The sequence below is a fragment of the Beta vulgaris genome, chromosome 2 (assembly GCF_026745355.1).
Source record: "Beta vulgaris subsp. vulgaris cultivar EL10 chromosome 2, EL10.2, whole genome shotgun sequence".
NCBI classification, from domain to species: domain Eukaryota; kingdom Viridiplantae; phylum Streptophyta; class Magnoliopsida; order Caryophyllales; family Amaranthaceae; genus Beta; species Beta vulgaris.
In genome coordinates this window covers 50061561-50083657 of record NC_079203.1, presented here as the reverse complement: position 1 = coordinate 50083657, position 22097 = coordinate 50061561, and the positions used below count along the sequence as shown (strand labels likewise).

The 22097-nt window shown below is 33.0% G+C and overlaps 1 protein-coding gene across 1 annotated transcript; it reads right to left on the bottom strand.

Annotated features, from left to right (window-relative positions):
- Nucleotides 1-6148: 6148 nt before the first annotated feature.
- On the bottom strand, nt 6149-13090 carry LOC104907942 (uncharacterized). Its single transcript, XM_010696972.4, has 3 exons — nt 12283-13090; nt 10231-10416; nt 6149-6665 (listed from the first exon to the last, which is right to left on the bottom strand). The coding sequence occupies exons 1-3, from the start codon at nt 13000-13002 to the stop codon at nt 6378-6380; spliced, it is 1194 nt and encodes a 397-aa protein (XP_010695274.1). The 5' UTR covers nt 13003-13090; the 3' UTR covers nt 6149-6377.
- Nucleotides 13091-22097: the final 9007 nt, after the last annotated feature.

Below are 22097 nucleotides of genomic sequence, written 5' to 3'. Positions count from 1 at the left end.
TACATGATATGACTATAAAAACTTTGAATCGTGAGCTAATATCACACTACGTTTTCAAAAGAAATGTCTTAAAATCTTAAAATTATTAAAAAAAAATCTCGTGCATTTTGAACGGGTCCAACAACTTTAAATGACAAAAATATTTCAATCACCATAATCGATGTGATCATGAGTTATGGATTTCAAATTTTAGAATGCAACTCCGGGTTATAAGTCATAAGTCATTAGTCATAATCGTGCAACTCACGGGTTGTAAGCCATTTTCACCCTAATCAATACTAATTATTACAAATAAGTGATATGTCATAATTTAACTCACGGGTTGTAAGCCAATTTCAAATTATTATTAACTTACCCTAAGCAAGGTACATGTTTTTATTTCATAAAACTATATACTAAAATATTTCCCTAAATCTTTAGTAAAATTTTATTCATACATTATATATTGTACGATACAATAAGGATATAGCACAGTTATATTACATTTGTGAGCACTAAATTTTTTTCTAATATTACATCGTTGGTAAATTAAAGAAAATGATAAACAACATTAGGATAATATATTCTAGATGATTTATATTGTACAATATAATTAACAAGGATATAGCATGGGTAACATAAATCATAATGGTGCAACGCATGAGTTGTAAGCCAGTTTATAATTATTTTGAATACAAAATCATAAAATTTTAATTCAGCAGCTAATACCTCAATTATACATTTTATATTCTTTCAACTTTATATGCATGTATTCTAATAATTATACATTTAATAGATTTGGAACAGAAAAAACTACTTAATAAATTAAAGGATTCCCGTGCATTATGCACGGGTCCAAAAACTAGTTTAATAATAATGGTCAAAATAATCCATACACGTGTCGCATGTAAAGAAAGCTACTCCCTCCGTCTTTTTTTATTTGCTACAAGCACTTTTTCACAAAGACCAAGGAGGGAGTGGGGACCATTGACATAAATGGAATTAACAAAAAAGCAAATAGGTAAATTGTGGGACCTATGTATTATATATGGAAACATTTACAAAATCAAGAAGGGAGTGATGGCAAATTTGTAAATAAAGTGTGGGACCTATGTACTATATATGGAAATATTTGCAAATGTAGCAAATAAATTGAAACACCTCTAAATGGCAAAATGTAGCAAATAAAAAAAGACGGAGGGAGTAGTTGATAAACAAGCCAACAAATCAACAATATACAAGTCACCTGAGAAAGTCACATCTGAAAGGAACTGCATCGTAATTCGTAAGGCCTGTTTCGGAAGTATGAACGCTGGTGTCACAAATGGCGCAGCCAAATACACACAGTTTACTTTTTTTGCAAATAATAAATGTTGAAACTTGACAAAACCAAAAAATACAACTTGGCCAAATAGGCTTATCTTTCAAGCCTCCCTAAAACTTAAGACAAACCCAACTTGATCAGAAGAAATATATCATGCTAAGAATATGAAGTAACTATAATTTGTGACTTACAATAGGGAATGTGAATCTCTCTGAATTCCATATTCTCACTAATTTATTATTGTATGACCCATTGTACAACATCAATTAATCCATTAATATTTTACAAAGAAACAAGACACCTATGACAATGAAACTATTGAAAAACGTTATCTAACCTTATGTCTTACATGGTCCATGGGGAGACCTTTTTACATGTCTCAAAATCTTACTCCTCTTTATATTAGGTGACCTATTGTATAATATTCATTAATACGTTATACAAAGAAAGATGGCACACTAATAAATGAACTATTGAAAAATGTTAGGATTTTAGTTTTCTATCATATTGATGACCTACTCTACAATATTCATTAATCCATTATCATTATACTTTAAAGGAATTCCGTTACAATGAAACTATTGAGAACCATTAGCAAATTATAAAGTACTACTACTTGCATATGTATTTGTTGTATTTCATGCTTTGATGATGTCAAATACTCAGTTATTTGTATAGTTTTATTTTGAAAAAATATAAAATTCCAAAAAAAAATTTGTTTTGTTAATTTATATAAACAAAACAATTTTATCCGTGCCTAATATAGTTTTATCTTGTGGAGAAAGATTAATGAGTTTTAATCTAATAAAGATATTATATAAACACTCGATTTTATTGTATGGTATGTTTAATAAAGTTCATAACTTTGAATCTTTTGAATAAAAAGATTCTTAAGTTAGTTGAGATATTGTTGTTGTTTTGTTGAGAACATCAGGTTGAATATCCGTGCCTACGAAGAAGAGAAGTGGGGCGAGATTTTCTCTACCCACTTACTAGCTGATAGATGATTGGCGCACCACGGCTAGTGGAGGAGGTTAATAACCTTGCAAGATTCGTGGAGTTTGTGCAGCGTATAATGGATCATGATCCCTAATTATCAGCAAATACACAACATGGAGAACATGGAGTGAAGAACGAGAAGTTACTGCATCTATTTAAGCGAAGATACTTATTTGAAAAATATACAACTTTCAAGCATCACATTTGAATATTTTACTTAGAAAGTTTTCTGTAATTTTCTTTTTCTCCTACAATAAATATCATTGTAATATTCTTAGTGTTTGGGTGAGTGAAAAATTCCAGGATATCCTTATAATCAAATGAGAGAAAGAGAAGACTTCGAGTGAAGTCAAGTGAGTGTCATTAGTTCAGGGGGAACTGAGTGACTGAAAACAAGTTGCTAGTGTAACAGAGAAGGGTCTAGAAATAGGTTATAAAGAGTGTCTTTTGGGCTATTTTAATAAGTGAAGTGTTGAGTCAAAATCCATTGAGGTCAAGATTTTTCTTCCTATTGGGTATAGGAACTTTTAATTTCCTTGTAGGTTTTTTTTTTATATAAGTTTTTTGTTTCATTCCGACTTTAAAGTGTCCAATAGTTAACCAATATATACAACATTGCACACATGAAATGATGCAGACTAAACCATTTTCTACAAGAGGATCACTAAATTGAATTAGACTATAGAAGCAACAAAGGACTGAGATCGGTAGCATGACTGGAGGCTAAAGCCAGGCCACAAATTCGGATGTTCGGTGTAGCCCTTGTTTGACGAGAGCATCAGCTACAACATTCGAGCTTCTACCTCTATGAATGATGGAGATATTGAGGCCCTTAGATGGGGCTACATTGATGAAGTTAAGGATGAATCTCAAATTCCACGGTCCTTCAATAGCCTTGCCACACCATCGGACCGCATTGGTGGAGTCAGACTCAAGCACCATGGGATGCGCTCTAAATGTGTCGGAGTTGAGTGAGATTTGAATGGTTCTATGAATTGCTAGAACTTCGACTGGATTAATTTCCACAAGGGGACTGCGGTGGAGAAGAGGCATAAGAATTCGCCTTTACCATTTCGAAGTACCCCCAATGGCTGAGCATTGAGTTATTGGGTTGAAGGAAGCGTCGAAATTCCACTTTAGTTGGCCCAGATGGAGACCATTGCAACGAGAGTTTTTGCAAAAGTAGGTTAAGTTTTCCTTGTAGGTTAAACTTTTTTTGTTATCTCTCTTTATTTTGAATTTCTTTTAATTTCGCATTTTTATTCGAAAAATTCTCCTCAACTACAATTCACCCCCCCCCCCCTCTTGTAGTTGGTCTAGTTTTCATACTAGAATGACAGTATTTATCTAACTTTGCAACTTACATGTTCGATGATAATTAGAGCCTCATACGAGTCCCTAGATCTCATTTCTCATGTATTATTTATGACCCATTGTAAAATATCCATTAGTCCTTTAATTATTTTACAAAGAAATAAGCCTTTTTGTACAATGAAATTATTGAAATATGTTATCAGAAAACCGCTATCCACCTATATATACTCTATTTGTTTTTAAATAGATGTTCCATTTTATTTTTTGCACTATTCACAAAGGATTCTACTTAGATCATATACTCTAATTTTAGTATACAAGATGCTGCTGAATTTGTTTCGACAAATATTTTTAAAATATTAATTTTATAATTTTTTGATAATAAATATTAGACTTATTAATAGTAAAAGTTGTGATTTATGAAAGTCAAAACAGAATATTCATTTAAGAACTAAGGGAATATGGACATTGATTGAGTGACCCTAAGGGTTGCCAACCCTCTTATTATTGAATTTTCATTGGTTAAGAATACATTAAAACATTATTTTTATATATCTTCTCTCCTCATTTATTACATACATATTAATATTTTATTCTAATGTGTCTAAGAGGGTTGGCAACCCTAAGGGTTACTCAAACATTTTCCAGGGAATATCTATCTACTCCCTCCGTCCCAAAATATAGTTCACATTTCCATTTTGGGTGTCCCAAAATATAGTTCCCATTTCCATATTTAGTTTCACATTTTTCCGTAATTTACCTAGAAAAACCGTGTCCCATCATTTATTTGCTTCTTGAATTTTGTTTTTTCCTTTGTTTATTCAACTAAAATGTTACAATTAATGATCTCCCACCAATCATTCTCCATTCTCTCTCCTAAAATCATCTTTTCCCATACAACATTTATTTAAATAAACAAAAAATCTTTATTATTCTTCTTACTTTCTACTTGCATAAATTACCGTGAAAAAAGGCAAATGGGAACTATATTTTGGGACGGAGAGAGTACTATTTAATTTTGTGACTTGCATGTTCAATAATGAAAGCCTCCTATATATGAGTCTCAAAATCTCCCTCCTCATTAATTAGTGGTTGACCCTATGTATAATTTTTATAAATCCATTAATAGTATTACCCAAAAAAGACAATTACAATGAGACCATTGAAAAGCGCTACAAAACTTAAAGTTGGATGATCGAATTCACATATCCATCATCCATTAATTTACGGGAAGAAATCATCTACATTTAGTCATTTACACATCTTCACCAACATGTATAATTTAGACTCTCAAAACAACCATATAATTTTTGTAAATCAATGGATTGATGGATATTGTGAATTCGGTCATCCAAATCTAAAATTTGTAGCGATTTTCAATTGTCTCATTGTAATAAAGTGTCTTTGTCCGGTAATACTATTGATAAATTAATACTCCCTCCGTCTTTTTTTATTTGCTACATTTTGCCATTTAGGGGTGTTTCAATTTATTTGCTACATTTGCAAATATTTCCATATATAGTACATAGGTCCCACACTTTATTTACAAATTTGCCATCACTCCCTTCTTGATTTTGTAAATGTTTCCATATATAATACATAGGTCCCACAATTTGCCTATTTGCTTTTTTGTTAATTCCATTTATGTCAATGATCCCCACTCCCTCCTTGGTCTTTGTGAAAAAGTGCTTGTAGCAAATAAAAAAAGACGGAGGGAGTAAGTATTATACATTGGGTCAATTAATAATAAATGAGGGAGATTTTGAGACTCGTTAGAGGCTTTCACTATATAATTTTTTTAAAAAAAAATAAAGGTAAGAAGAAATCATCTAGGTTGCTTGTCACCTAGAGGCCTATTATTACGAGTTCACTTATGGTACACCTGGGTGTACCATGAGCATGGTACATTCAAGGGTATTTTTGTAATAAATTAGAACTTCAGGTGCTCATTTGACACCAAATTTGCTCATATGCGCATTTTGCTCATTTACTTATTTGCTCATTTTGTAATAAAAGTGTTTTTCTCATTTTCTTAAATGAGTAGAAATGTTTGCTCATTTGTTAATTTGTTCATTTTGCTCATTTGGAGAAAATAGTCTTGGGGTGTACCATGAGCATGGTACAACCATGTGTACTATAAATATTCTCCTATTATTACAAGTCAAACACTCCCAAACTCCCTCTCCCCTTAAATTCCAAGCAAATATTTGTTATAAGAATTGAACCTTAGACTTTATTAAGAAAGATGGAAAAACTCACCACTTGAACGAACCTCAATTCCTTCTCACTACTAAACATGTAAGTCACACACATTGGCTGGTAAGGCATGCATAGCATGCTAAAGAAATACCCCAGCATAATACTGGGGGTAAGGATCGAACCCCTGACCTCAGGGACCAAGGAGGAGCGCTCTACCCACTTGAGCTAACTCCTATCCTTGACTTGCACATTTACTAATGTGCAATTTTGACTATTAATCACATAAATCTAAATCTATATCTTCACCAACTAACATGTATATTACACCAAAAAAAACCAACTAACATGTATAATTTAGACTCTCAAAACAACTACATAATTGTTTAAAATATAAATTGCCAAATGAATGGATACAATCTAGTTTAAGAAAATTAAATACTCTCCCCATTTAGTTTTTAGTCACATATTTTTAAAGTGGACATACAAATATATATTTTCATAAGAAATAACTTTATCTCTTTTGGATGATCAAATAAAAATAGAGAACAAGCAAGAATAGTAGCTAAGTGAAAAGGCAGGTGCTATTGTAAGCCTGAGTGCGATGCTTTTTGTCATAGAAATTATGAAGAAGCAATAAACAGTGAGCACGATGATGGAATTGAGAGTGGATGAAATTTGGAATCACTTGAAAATAAGAGGTGGAAGTGAGTGTGATAAGTAAAGGTAATCCTTGATCTGAATTAAGCATGTCTTCCATATTTCTTCCTGCTCCGTACATTGCTTTCTTCTTTGTTCCACCAAATATCTCTATTTCCCTCCATTCTTGGCTCCTCACATGCATTTCTGGCCCCTGTATGTGTATTCATCCATTTTTTTTGTTATTATCATCATAATACTATCATTATATCATACTTCTAATACATTCCTGATCATATGTTCTCTCTATAAAGTACTAAGCTTGACCTTAAACTGAATTAAATTGAATTGGAAGTTACAAATAAAAGGCTGGAATATTGCGTAAAACTCGCAACATTTGATTATTTATATACATTCATCAAAAAGATAAATGTTGCGTCTAAAAATAAAGTACCAAGTGAAGCATAATTGTACTTCAAATATTTGTCTTTTATGATAATTACTTTTAAGTATATTAAGAATAATTTTCATTAAATTTGCATAGAATTAAGAAAGGACATTAAATATTATATTGATAATAAATAATGTATGATCTTCTGGTATGATTCGTACTATTGTCTTTTTTTTTTCCTCCTTTGGTACATGAATAAGATGTAAGACTAGACTTGGGCATGGGTTGGGCCGTGCTTGTTCATGGGCTCGGCCCGCGGGCTTGGAAAAATGGCGGGCCAGGCCAGGCCAGGCTCGAGGCCGTGAGTGGCGGGCGGTGTCGGGCCTAGCAATTTCCAGATTTTGTCCACGTGGGTCGGGGTCGTGCCTTCTGCGGGTCTGACCTGTATTTTATGTTGTTTTTTTTGGATTTTTGACAGTTTTAGGCTAAAAAACAAAGGAAATGAGCGTTTGGCCCACGAGCCATCTAGGCGGGCTCGTGCCGGTGCGGGCTGGAAATAAAATTTCTTGATCGTGACAGGCCCGCAGCCCGCGTAGCGGACAACGAGCCGCCCCCAAATTGTGTCGGGTCGGGCCGCGTGTGGGCCCGACCCATGCCCACCTCTATGTAAGACCACTGCTAAGCTATACTCGATCTTCGAGTATCTTTGTGCATTCGAAGGAAAGTTCTTGCACGATTGTGTTGGTATTTGTAATATATCTTATATTTTAAAGCATTTTCTTATAGCTAAAATAGATGATAATTCGAAGTAGACAATATGCTATTTTTTCCATTTTTTTATTTGACACATTTTGATTTTGGTACTATTCATATACATTATCTATCTTGACTATCTTTTGTGGTTTGTATTAAAAAAAATTATGGTTATGCTTGTTGGATTTTGTAGATTTATGTTAATGTATTTTCTCAAACAAAATTCAAACTTTGTTGTTTTTTGTTATTATTTGTACTTTTAAACTTTTAAAATATTGCAATGACAATTGTGCCTAAAGAAATATATCAGCTAAAAAGGACATGAAATATTAGAAAAGTATCATTAGGGCTTGTTCTATTCGGTATAAAACAGTTGAACTGAACTGAATTGAATAGTGATATGTGAGAGTAAAAATATTTTCCAGAGCTGAACTGAACTAAACTGAAAATAAGCTAGAGAAAATTGATCCTTAATGTCTTTTCATAACTCTGATTTAACTAACCCATCTACAATAAATAGATAGTTATTTATATTGAAAATTGAATCATGTTGATCCTATAACTCTGATTTGACCAAAGAAAAAGAAAATTCTTTTAGTGATAATGAAGACCTTGATCATTAAAAATGAGAGGGAATATAATATCTATAATAGTGCCTCAAATCAATTTTATCAAATCAGCTTGGCATGTAATAGTAATGCAATCCAGATATTTAGGCACTTATTGTCGTTGAAGACTTGAAGTGACAGATTTGAACGGTTGGAATTAGCAATTTGGGGGAACAACGAACAAGCATACAAGGTAAATGTTGCATAGCTATACGGAATCCCTAAAAAAAAAAAAAGGTAATGTTGCATAGCTAGATCACATTATCATCCATCTCGATATATCATGTGTATAGTATATTCAATATTATTTTTTTACTCATTTGCTAATTTGAAGTTCCTCCTTTTATTTATAGTATAATTTGCTTATTTGGATTTCAAATGAGCAATAAAATAAGTAAATAATCTTGAATGTCATACTTACAATACAGTTAGGTGTATAATAAAAATTATGTATAGCTGATAGCTAGTACCAAAACAATTGAGGATCAATTTAGACTTTAGAGCATGGTCATTAATTCCTACTTACGGCTTGTTCCCTGTAACCATAAATAAATACAACCAATTATTTATTTGTAATCCTTTAAACGTACACAGGAGTGGTGGATCCATGATTTTTTTATATTAAGTGACAGTGTAATATTGCACTTATCCAATATAAGAAAATAGAACTATAAACTATTAGACTCGAAAATAATAAAAATCCAAATACAACCTTAAATGACTTTAATACGTCAAAATTACCATTATTGGCCTCAAGTTCTCATATTTCAAAATCTATTTCCATTAAAATTAACTAAAATAATAATCTTTCTCAAGATATCGTTTCAAGATGAAGAAATACTCTTGATTTGCTAATAAAATATACTATTATTTTTTTTTAATTAAGAAATTAAGTCAGCTCAAGGGCTAACCTCTACAAGGTTACTAGCCTATAGGAAACTGGTAAGACATGCATAGCATGCTAAGAAAATACCCCAACATAATGCTAAGAGTAAGGATCGAACCCCTTACCTCAAGGGCCAAGAGGGAGCGCTCTATCCACTTGAGCTAACTCCTATTCTTAATAAAGTATACTATTTGAGGTTGAATATTATTATTAGCTTGGTGGAGTTAGAGGAACATTTAGATTAGTATTATCTCCGCCACTTTCAATATAGCCAATCATATATTTGTACGCCTTCCAAATTAAGCAGGAGTGTAGGTGAACAGCCGACCCATTGATAATTAATTAATCGTTGTGTTTGGGATTTGGTTTAATGATGAAAACTTTGACTATGTGTCTATCAACCCATATTTGAGGGGAATGTTATATACTATACGCGGAGGGGTAGATAAGGGTGTGCAAGGAGCCGAATAGCACAGGGCCCCCAAAATTATAAAGGTCCCAAAATATATTATTTTGAAACTTGTACTTCATATTTGAAGAAATCACCCTTGTTTCCCACCCTTAATAAATTTGTCAATTTTTATCTTTAGATTTTCAACTTTCTATCTTTAGAACTCTAACCTTCCATCTTTATTTTTTATAAATTTAGGGGCCCATTTTTCATGTTAGAACCGGGGCCCCAAAATTTTCAAGACGGCCCTGACTATATGTGTATTTGTATGAGTGTGATTTACTGTAGTACTTCATCCGTCCTATAATATAGTGCTTGTTTATCTTTTTTGAGATCCAACGTTAAGATCTTTGATCAAATATTCTTATTTGTATATATATAAAAACATATTAATGTGAAATCTTGTTAGATTTGTCTCAATATGTGGTTATTAATATTAACTTTTTATATTCTTTTATTAATAGGGAATTAAAGATATTGAAGGTCAAATGTTTATCTTAAAGACAGTGTAAGGTATAAATAAAAAAACAAGAACTATATTAGATGACGGAGGAAGTACTATATTTGTTATTATCTTATTTACTAAAAGTTTGTTTTTTCATTTACGTAAATTCGACGGATTAGTTCAAACAATATAAATCATAATGACTAATTAGGATTACGTTTAAAAAGAGTATTAAGTAGACTTACTTTAGATAAGACCAAAGGTACACGACCAAAGTAGATATCAACAAGCGGGCACGGACTATAGAGGCCAAAAACTTTAGATCTGTTGTCAATAGTAAGCGCCAAAGAAATGTTGCAACTCAAGAAGTTTGTTGCTACACCTGTTAAATCCAACCCCTCAGCTAGCTCAAATTGGTTCACCCTTGTAATCTGCATGCATGCAACCAAAATCTTAAGTTGATTGCTAAAACATCACGTTTACAAGCCTGATCTTGTGGATTTTTTTAACATTTTTTGGAGCCGAAAAGTTAAATTTTATCATCAACTTCGAACTCACATCAATTATTCAATTACATTGTCTGACTGGAATCAAAATTCTATTTAAAACGCTGTAACCTAAATCAAATCAATCCAAATATCAATTTGACTAATATTGATAATTTATCAGAATAAGCTAATTGACTATAGATTCAGATGAACCTCAAGTGTGAATTTAATAACTCCACAAATAAAAATATCGGTTCAACTGACTCGTTTAATTTGCAATTTTTGGACCCAAATTGCAAGCTCAATTAGGAAGTTGTCAGACCTCCTATACGAACAAAAATTATTTTTGCATTCTATGAAAAATAAAACCTAGTCAGTTTTGTTTTTATCTATTAATTATCATCCTTTTACAAAATATATATATGTCTTACATAAATTAGAAAAATGTACTTTTAACATAATAAATCGATAACAAAAACAAATAGACAAATTCTTTTTTTTTTTTGGCAAATAAACAAATAGACAAATTCAAATGGTCAAACTTTGTAAATGCTGAGTACTAGTACTGTACTACTGAATCAAATTGTAGTAGCTATTGAGGCCCATTGTCCACTCCGAAAGATGAGTAGTACTAGTACCTATTGAGGCCCATCAAGAAACTCCAAATTTTTGTTATGCGGTTAAAAGCATTATTAAATTGTGGCCCGATATTGAAGTCCACCGGTTCACTAGAAACGACCTACATTGAGGCCCATAAAAATGTCTACCATATAATCCCTCCATTTCCTTTTATTATTCTTATTTAAAATCTTTTTGTTAGAGGAAATTGGTCAAAGCAGAAAGAACTTTCGAAAACAGAGGGATCAATTATCTAACCGCACTTATATAAAATTACATTACTTATTTACTTATTTGATAGTATCAATGAATTATAGCTTGGTCTAGTGGTGAATGTAAAGGCTTTATCATTTACTTCATCTTTTTTTAAAATATATTTTCAAAAATATCAACATTACAAGTATTAAAAAACCTCTTAAAATGAAAAACTTGTAAGTATTAAAAATCAAAATAGTACGTAATTACTTTAAGGTCTCAAGTTTGACCATCCACTACTTACACTGGAGAATATACTTCTTTCCTTCTTCACATTTTTGCTAATGTGGGTTGGCCAATTGGCCTTAATACCTAAAATTGGTGGGTCGGACTTTAGAGACTCGAAGTTGAAATGTTATAAACTCGTGTTATGGACTAAAAGTATAGTTTAAAGTACTCTATTTTCTGTCCAAATTAATTTTCTTATACTTCTAAACAGAATAAATAAATACATCATATATGACTCTGTGCGAGGGCAATTCAAAGGAAATTTTTCTTACCATGAATTTTCGAAAGGGGCCCCAAAAAAAATACAAGTATAGTACTCCCTCCGTCCCAAAATATAGTTCCCATTTCCCTTTTTTCACGGTAATTTATGCAAGTAGAATCTAAGAGGGATAGTAAAGATTTTTTGTTTATTTCAATAAATGTTGTATGGGAAAAGATGATTTTAGGAGAGAGAATGGAGAATAATTGGTGAAAGAGCATTAATTGTAACATTTTGGTTGAATAAACAAAGGAAAAAACAAAATTCAAGAAGCAAATAAATGATTGGACACGGTTTTTCTAGACAAATTATGGAAAAATGTGGAACTAACTAAGGAAATGGGAACTATATTTTGGGACACCCAAAATGGAAATGAGAACTATATTTTGGGACGGAGGGAGTATATGATTAGAATAACGAAGATGAAAAAGTAGTAGTAAAAGACGGACCTTAAGTGAAAGATGAGGAGGAGGCGGCTTGGTGGCAAGGTAGAAAACCAGGAAAGCAAGCATAAGACTGAGCACAAATCTCCACAACAATTGCAAAGCAATCCAAACATAAGAATTATAAGTACTGAAGGAGAAATATTGCCAACATGATATATTTTCTTCATCATTTTCACCATCATAACTACACCATTTCTCTTCATAATCTCCACCATCAACTTTTCCCACTTTTCTAAGACCAGTTTTTGTAGCAGCTGGTACAATAATATTACTATTATTGACAATTTTGGCACCTGAATTAAGCTGCAATATATTTGAATGATGAGCAGGTGGTGAAGGTAGTAATGTCATCATCATCATCATCTTATCATTATCATTATCATTATCATTATCATTATCATTCTGGTGGCGGAAGAAGGTGGTCGAAGCTCGCGACGACGAACAACGAGACAGATTAGTGAAGGTGGTGGTTTGGTGGTTAAGAAGTGGTTTAGTTGGGTAAGAATAAGATTCATCTTCTTCTAACTCTTGGAGTGGAAGATGAGAGTGATGTTGTTGTTGAGGATTATTAGTACTGCGCCATAATTCTGACTCAGTAGTACTATTTGCATGAGACATTGAGGATGGACTTTGGACATAGTAGTTGTTGTAATTACATGCACATTCTTCTTCTTCTTCCATTTGCATCATTGTTGTAGTTTTACAGGTGCGAAGATGATACATCTTACATGTAAATATATAATATAATGAAGCTATATATTTATACAACGTGAGAACTTACCTATTCATTTACTGCTTTTAATTTGCATTGTTTGCCCGTGAATGTACATTTATATTCGTCTGGTCCTAGGTCCTCCTGCCTTTTTTTGTGTGTGTAAAACTAGCTTTGGTACCATCCATATTTCATCAATTATTATTACAGGGGCCCTGCCTCTTTTTTGTGTTTCTTGTATGGGTAGGTTGGTGCGTAGGATTATTACTAGTAATCAGAATGATTATACAACAATATACTTTCCTCCGTTTTATATTACTCGCTACACTTTTCAATTCACGAATTTCGAGGCAATTTTTGGAGAAGAAAGAGGTAGAGAGTAAGAAGAAAAGGGACCTATGTGAGAAGACAGAGATGACAAAGTTTATCGTCTAAAAAAGAAGTGTAACAAGTAATGTAAAACTTCCCACAATTAAGAGTGTAGTGAGTATTATGAAACGGAGGAAGTATAAATTCTTAATAATCTAATATAGCTTGCTAAGATGATGCTTGATAAGGAAGCTTTCATTTGCTTTACTTCTTATGGACTTTTTGATTATTAACCTCCTAATCATTATATTGTAAAAGCTTTGTGCTCCTTAATTCCATCAAAAAATCAATGAGATAAATAGTAATATTAGCAAACGTCCATTAAATAGAAAATTCAGTCGTTGCTTATCAATATTTTTGTCAATAGACACCTGCAAATTAGTGGTTGCTAAGACCCTAACTGTCAACTGAAAAATAGAAAAGAACATACAAAAAAATTTAAATATATATGAATATATGATCCTGGTAAATATCAAGAGTAGTACAAGTAATTACGTCCTCTTTAAGATAAAAAATTGGAACACATTGTTAGAGGTAAAATCCATTGAAAACTAACCATAAGCTGAAAACTAAAAACCGAGATTTTTGCTCATTTTGTAGATTTTTTGCTCAATTTAGCAAATTTTCGCTCAGTTTACAAAGTTTTTGCTCATTTAACAAACTTTTATTCATTTTTTTTGTTCTCTTTTTATGTTTTCACTCATTTTAAGAAACTTTTGTTCTTTTTACGACTTTTTGCTCATTTTATATTTTTGCTTATTTTAAAAACTTTTTACTCATTTTCATAGACTTTTTGCTCATTTTATATTGCGGTTTTCAGTTTTCAGCATAAGAAGTGGTTTTCACGTGATCCTATTCCTACGGCCTAGATTGTTATTCCTGAAACATAGAGTAAATATGTTTATGTATATGCTTTCGTCTTCAAATTTCCTGAAATTATGGGACAGCTCATTTTGGTCACTCCTTATCTATTCCGAGTGACTATAGCCATAGGTCTATAGGAGTAGTACATAATAATGATATGAGCCGAAGCAACATGTATTGCTTTACACCGAACTTTATTTTTGTCTGAAGAATGATGGCAAATTTATTTATTTATTTTTTTACGGGAGAATGATGGCAAATTAAATCACACTTATCTTTGTCCTTTAATTTGGACTCATTATGTGTAATCATTTTCCCCATAATATATAAAATAAGAGGCTACTTTTACTTGTAGTTGAAATTCAATGTTTAAATTGTGCCTTTTTTATATATACTATTCTTTTTCGAAATTTTTGTTAGTATTGAAAATTTCCTGTTGTTTAAAAAACATTGACCACAAAGAATAAAATCATTTTTATTATGATCAAGAGCACAATGTCGAACAATTTTTTCTAAATGGAAATTTTATACGTGCATCTTACCGAGTACATATAGTAGTTTTTATTAAGTATTACTTTCTCCGTTTCTTTTTAATTTACTCATTTTACTTTGAGGGAGAGTCGAAGAGGAAGTACAAAAGTATGAGAGGGAAACTCAAAAGGTGGAGAGATATAATGAAAAGTGGGTTATAATATTAAAAAGTGAATGACATCGGTGGAAAAGGGGGATGGAGAAAGTAGAATTGATATGTTACCAAAAATTAGAAAAAAAAGTGTGGATTAAAAAGAAATGGACTAAAAAGAAAAGTAGGTAGATTAAAAAGAAACCGAGGGAGTAATTACTAAATGCAATAGCTAAACCTATAGTGATGATTATGGTATTGCTTCTTAGATGAAAAGAAAAGATGTATTGGCATGCAATGCAAGCTAGATAAAGGTTAATGACAATATGGCAGTAATTATTACAGAGGGAATGAGATATAAAGATTACACAAAACATTATGATACACTTATGCTTTTGATTAATGTTTTACATTTATTTACAATCTTTGAGATATATTATTCAGTCAACTAAATAAAATTGAAATGAAGGGAATATTAGTATAACAGTCTTTGTACAGTCGATCTCAAATTTCATGTCCATCATCTTAACGAATATAAATAAAAAAGTTAGATTGGGTCAGAGTCATATACATTATTACCAACCAGGCAACCAATAATATTACTCCTTTAGTTTTTTTAATTTAAAATTTTTGCTATATAAGGATGTTTTCTTTTAACGAGGATATTAATTATTTGACCATCGCCCCACCATTTTACTCTTTCTTTTACTCTTCTTTTCCATACATTTTCACTTTTTTCTTACTCTTGGTGTATTCTCTCCACTAAGGATGTTTATAATCGGGTACCCGGACATGGGGTACTTCAATTCAGGGGAGGATCTAGGAGGTGGCCTACCCGGGCCTCGGCCCACCCCATGATCCAAAATATCTATAAGTAACCTATTTGAAATAGTAATACAAATAGGTATGTAGGAGCAGGTGGTTGGAGCGCGAGTATACTAGGCATCAAGTGACGAGTTCGGTTCTAAGGACATTTGTTTTTGTTTTTTTTCAAAGAAATTAATCAATAAGTTCAGCCCACCCTATATAAAGATCCTAAATCCGCCACTGCTTCAATTACGGGTAGTTAAAAAAGTGACCCATGACCCGATGTGCAAAAACAAACTAGGTACCTGCTTTATCCGGGTCGGGTCATAGGATACCCGTTTTTATATACTTGACAGCTTCCATATTATCACTCTAACTTAATTCAACTTATACAAAAGAAACATAAACTCGTTGCCCATATGCATATTCACTTAACCAAGTGGTCTTGACATAGTGGTTGCTTACTTTGTCCCTTAACCAATTGGTCAGGGGTTCGATTCTCAACCTTTGGGAATGGAAAGAGATTCTTGGCCAGCCCTTTACCTTTAAGTGGATCTGGAGCACCCGGGATGAGGGGATTAGTCACTGCTATCAGCGATGGATACCTTGGTTGTTCACCAAAAAAATATGCATATTCACTCAAAATAAAAAATTTATAATTCTAAACATTTTCACCTAAAAAAGAAATTGCAAACATTTTGAACAGATCATCAACTCAACAAACTCGTAAATGAAAAATTACAAAATCAATCTTATTTTGGCACTTTGCGATGTACTACATGAGTAAAATGAAAATATAAGGTAAGTAATACATATTTGGTTACAAAATCAAATCATTCATGAAAACTAAAGATTACAACAAAGCTGAAAATTGAAGAAGAGAGAGGTTATAAGATTACGGTGGTCACTGAGAGGTCGGCTCCTCAATGTTGTGTTAGTCAAGTGTGAATGGCAGTGTAATTAAAGGGAACAGTTCAAAGGCTTGGGGAGAGATTAAGAGAGCTAAAGAGTTGCAGGCTTGCAGCTCTAAAAGCTATTAAAAAGTGGAAATCTATAAACTTAGAAGGTGAAACTATAGTTGGGTGACTGTAGTAACAAAAAAGAATTGGGGAACAAGAAGTTAGATACTCGGTTACCCGTTTATTGTATATATGCGGCTCATTACCCAACTCGGCTCACGCATTTTTACCCGACCTGATAAAAAATAAAAAAAATATTTGATACCAGTTTTTTGAGTTGATGATAGTCATCGGATTTTCGGGGCGGGTTTTCTTGAACACCATACCTCTAGTGCTTCAACCTTTTTTTTTTTTATGGGTTTGCTGACTATTTTCTTGTCAAGTGTAACTATTTCGAAGCATCTTGACAGTCTATAGTAGGGTTGGCAATCCGGTCGGGTTGGGTCAATTTCAGATTGACCTGATTTATATTTTAGGTCACTTACCCCTAACCCAAACCGATCCGATTCTAATTTCAGGTCGAAAATCATAACCCAAACCCGACCTTACCGATTTCGAGTTGACCCGAAATCAACCCAAAATGACCTGAAATGAAATTCAACTATAACGCTAAGTTATGAAAGTATGGGTTAATGACCTGAAATGAAATTTAGGCGATCCAAGAAATTAAATGGGCTTGGCCCAATACAAATAAGAATAACAAAAGATAGGTTCTATATGTTATGAAAGTCTGGGTTAATTTCTAGTTGACCCAGCCTGAAAATAATCCGATTTCTAAATCAGGTTATTTGAGTTATTTTCAGGTTCAAAATGTCAACCCGAACCTAACCCATTATATTTGCATTCGCGGGTAAAAGAGTGATTGAGCAAACATTGAATAAGACAGTACCTGAAGGTTCACAAGCAACCTAATTTTTATTCCATAAGGGTTCGGGGTCGGGTTGGGTCGATCCATTTCTTATTTTAGGTCGAAAATCTCAACCCAAACCCGAAATTGTCAGGTCAATTTTACGTTAGGTTATCGGATTAGGTCAACTTTTGCCAGCCCTAGTTCTATAGTGATCAAGAAAGCCTATCTATGTAAACAGATGGTCGAAAATCTCCTAATAGGGATGATAACTTTCAAGATAATAGATTATTTTGCAAATTATCCATGGTACATAAGTGAGCATGATGTACCAAAAGTTTTTTGTTCATTTGGGCTTTTTATTTGTTCATTTTGAAAATTAAATGACCGAAAAGATGTTTTGGGTGTATCAAAAAAATTATCTTTTATTTGAGTATTTATTTTTAGAAGGTTTTGTCCAGAAGTGGTCTTCCAATATTAATTAATCTGACATGCGCTTGTCAAATAGTACTTGAGAATAAGGGAGGATAAGAGGATCCCTACTTTTAAGTATCACACTAGTTATTAGTCTTGGGCTATGTCCCGGATAAAAAAAAAAATTCATTTATTAATATTGTACTTTGATATGATAACACTAAATACAACTTGGTCTAGTGGTTAAAACTTTAGTATACATGGATTACATGAACTAAAACTCCTTAGGTACATGGATTACATGAACTAAAACTCCTTAGGAAAAATGCCACGTGACACCGTTCCTGATTTATGCACGCCTTTTAATATATTAGTATAGATTTGTCATGTCCAAATCCAAAACCTCGAGAATTTAAGATAATAGACTTATCAAGTGACTAAGTATGTACTACATGAAATATCTTTCCAATTTGATATTTTTCACTTCACAAATTTTACTTTAACCATCATATGTAATTTATACTTCATGAAAATAAGTATGTGCGATCTTATTAGATTTGTCTTAATCTCTAAATATGTATTTTATACATATCTACTTTTTATAATTTTTACAAATATATAACTAGAGATATTAATGTTAATGCTCAAATAAAGTTTATATATATACATGTGTGAAAGTGAAAATGAGAGAATATTTAGGAAACAGAAAGAATAGTTGATGCTTTTACATAGTTCCACCTAAATGACTAACAATAAATGAATAAATTGATTCACAATATATCTTTGTAAATAACTAGTAACTACTGCCCGTCAAAATAACTAGTAACTACTGACTAGTCATACTATTCCAACTAATATAAAAGCTTGATGATACTAGGAAGCAAATAAGTCAACAACCAGCATTATTTGATTTTCTTCCAAGTTCCAACTAATTCATCGATAATGAGTGCATAACAGTACCATTAGATCGGGTATCTACACACTTATTTCTAAACTTGATTGAGTATTTGTTTCTTTTAAATTAATACAATTAAAGCTGATAAAATTAAGCCACCGTACAATTCAATACAAATGTTACCAGAATAATGGTTTAGGGTTGAGATTTTGAACATTTAGCAAATATTAATTAAATAAATTTCCTTACAATTAACACGTTGATTTCATCTATATATGACTAAAATGTAAAATTATACTTTTAAGATATAATTTTTTATAATTACTACTCCCTCCGTTTCACAATATGAGGCACGCATGATATTCGAGGTTGAATTTTGACCATTAACTACTCTCAATTTATGTTTTCCTATTCCAATTGGGGTGGCAAAAAAGATCAACTCAATTACCAGACAATTCCTATGGTCTGGAAACATGGAAAAAAAGTCTCTCTCACTCGTCTCGTGGGAAACAGTGCAGCTATCAAAAACAATGGGCGGGCTTGGCATTGGCAATATACTCCATAAGAACATTGCAATGTTATCCAAATGGTTATGGCGCCTCCTGCAAGATCCAACTCCCTTGTGGCGACAAGTAATAAGCGACAAATATAGATACCCATCATCACTGTCGATACTGGAACTTGATATCCCAAAATCAGGTGGTCCATGGCAAAAAATATGCGCTGCTATATTGCAGCAAGCAGATGTCAAAGAAATAATAAGCAAAGGAGTCCGAAAAAGTATTGGGGATGGATCCCAAACAAGGTTCTGGCATGAACCATGGCTTGTGGCAACTTCATTAAAAAATGAATTTCCGAGATTGTTTGCAATCTCAATCAATCCAAACGCTTCAGTAGCCGCGCTCGGATTTTGGGAAGGAATGTGCTGGATTTGGGCGTTCTCGTGGAAAAGAGCATTAAGGCCTCGGGATTGGGTTGAGAAGGTGAGGTTAGAAGAATTGCTGAAGCAGGTATGTCCATCGCAGCAGGCTCAGGATCGAGTAATCTGGACTTACAATAGATCAGGGGTTTTTTCCACAAAATCAGTCACGATGGAGCTTGACAAAATTAGGCCAGCATCGCATCATGATGCAATTAGAGGGATATGGAGGGGGCTTGTGCCTCATAGAATCGAAATTTTCGTGTGGCTTGCATTACTGGGGAAGATAAGCACCCGTAGCAAGTTAGCATCTATGGGAATAATTCCGAGAGAAAGTAACATATGTCCCCTATGCTTGCGAGAGGAAGAATCATGTGATCACTTACTCCTTCATTGCAGCTTCTCATCTCAACTATGGTTATGGTGGTGTAATTTGTGGCAAATCAGTTGGTGTTTCCCGCGATCTCTCCGTGAAGCTTTTAATCAATGGCAATGGCCGAAAAAAGCAGCATTCTTCAAAAAGGTATGGGCGGCGGTTTTTTTCATCATATCATGGTCTTTGTGGAAAGAAAGGAATCATAGAGTTTTCTCAGAGTCATCCTCATCAATCAAAGAATTGAAAGATTTGGTTTTACTCAGATTAGGATGGTGGATTTCGGGTTGGAACGATGAGTTCCCATACACCCCCACCGACATCGTCCGCAACCCAGCATGTCTTCAATGGTCCAGCAAGCCTAAATTAAATGGAGCTGATCTCATTGCGAACAATGTGGAGCTATGGTGCCCTCCACCTTCCGATTCAATAAAGTGGAATGTAGACGCTTCTTTTGACGAAAAGTTGGACCACGCAGCTGTAGGTGGAGTGCTTAGGAATGACAAGGGTCTCTTCATGGCCCTCTTCTCAAGTCCTATCCCAAAGATGGAGATAAATTCGGCCGAAGTCTTCGCCATCATGCGTGCCATCAAGATCTCCCTAGCATGTGATAAGACGAAGACCCAAAAGATAATTATCGAATCGGATTCGACGAATGCAGTAAAGTGGTGCCTTGAGGAAGAGGGCGGCCCATGGAACATCTCCTTCCATCTCAACTTCATCCGTAACGCTCGAAAAAAATGGCTCAATCTCAGCATCATTCATAGAGGAAGAGAATCCAACCATGTAGCTGATTATATGGCAAAGCAAGGCCTTAGAAGGGATGCGGAATTCTTGGCGTGGCTCTAAACTTCTCCTCCCCTGCATTGTGATATATCTTGGCAGCTTCTTTTTTTTCTTTTTTTTTCTCATTCACTGTTCTGTGTTGGTATGTGGCATGTAATGCTCCAAAAATCACGAGACTTTGTTCACTTGATTGTAACTATTTTATGGTGATGGACTCCTCCTTGTAGGGTGTGCATATGCACTATAAAAACTTCGCCCACCTAGTGGGGAATACCTCACTTGGAATTTAGAGGACATCATCATTATTTTGATATCAATAAAAGAGTCTCGCAAATTATCAAAAAAAAAAAAACTACTCTCAATTTATGTTAATAGAAAATTTTAAAAAATAATATTATTATAGTATTTTTCAAGACGGATCCAACGGTATAATTTTTATAATTTTTATTTATCGTATTCGAGAGATATTTGTGGTCAAAGCAAATTTTCGTAAAGCGTGAATGCCTTATATTTTGAAAGAGGGAGTATTTGTAGGAAATTAGAGATACTAATGATTAAAACTAGGAAAATTTGTAAAAAAACAACTCTTTATAAACACTTGTGAGAAAAAACCTTTTAAATTTTTTTTGACATTTAACAACCTTAATTGAATTTTTTTTGCGAAATCAGACCTCAAAGCTGTTTTCCAGCATTAAATCTCGTCTCCATGCTTTGATCAATGCGTTTTCTATGTGTAGTAGTCGCACCTAAAAGGTGTTCACTGCCTTGACTAATGCTTGTGATCGAAAATTAACATCGAAAAATAGCCTTGAGATCTGATCTTGCAAAATAAATTTTGGCTAAGGTTGTAAAACGCCAAAAAAAAAAATTAAAGATTGTTTCTCGCAAAAAGGTGTTTATAAAAAATTGTTTCTCAATTTATTCCTGGAACATCAATCATAAATTTAAGCTTTTAATTGATGCCCCAAAAATAGATTTATACTCTATCATTTTTCTTAAAATTATTACTATTTATTAACAAGCATGTTAAGAAAAATAGAGAATTGTATCAAGGAATTATATCTAAAAATTATAAGGGAGAAAAAGAATTAGAGGTTCTAAAGATAGAAATCCTCACACAGTCACATGTATTTATATTACTCCCCTTTTTCATGGAGTTGCGATGAGAAATGGAATTCTCCATTTATCCTCTTGGGAAAAAGGAAAGTGCAGAACGAGTAATTATGAAAAATCTATACAAACAAATATCAT

Bases quoted from the DNA above. Each gene is read 5' to 3' on its own strand.
- LOC104907942 (XM_010696972.4), bottom strand. From the start codon at position 13,002: ATGTATCATCTTCGCACCTGTAAAACTACAACAATGATGCAAATGGAA. The intron at 10,417-12,282 runs GTCCGTCTTTTA...GCATGCATGCAG, and splicing joins CTCCTCATCTTTCACTTAAG to ATTACAAGGGTGAACCAATT. The intron at 6,666-10,230 runs GTAAGTCTACTT...ATACACATACAG, and splicing joins TACCTTTGGTCTTATCTAAA to GGGCCAGAAATGCATGTGAG.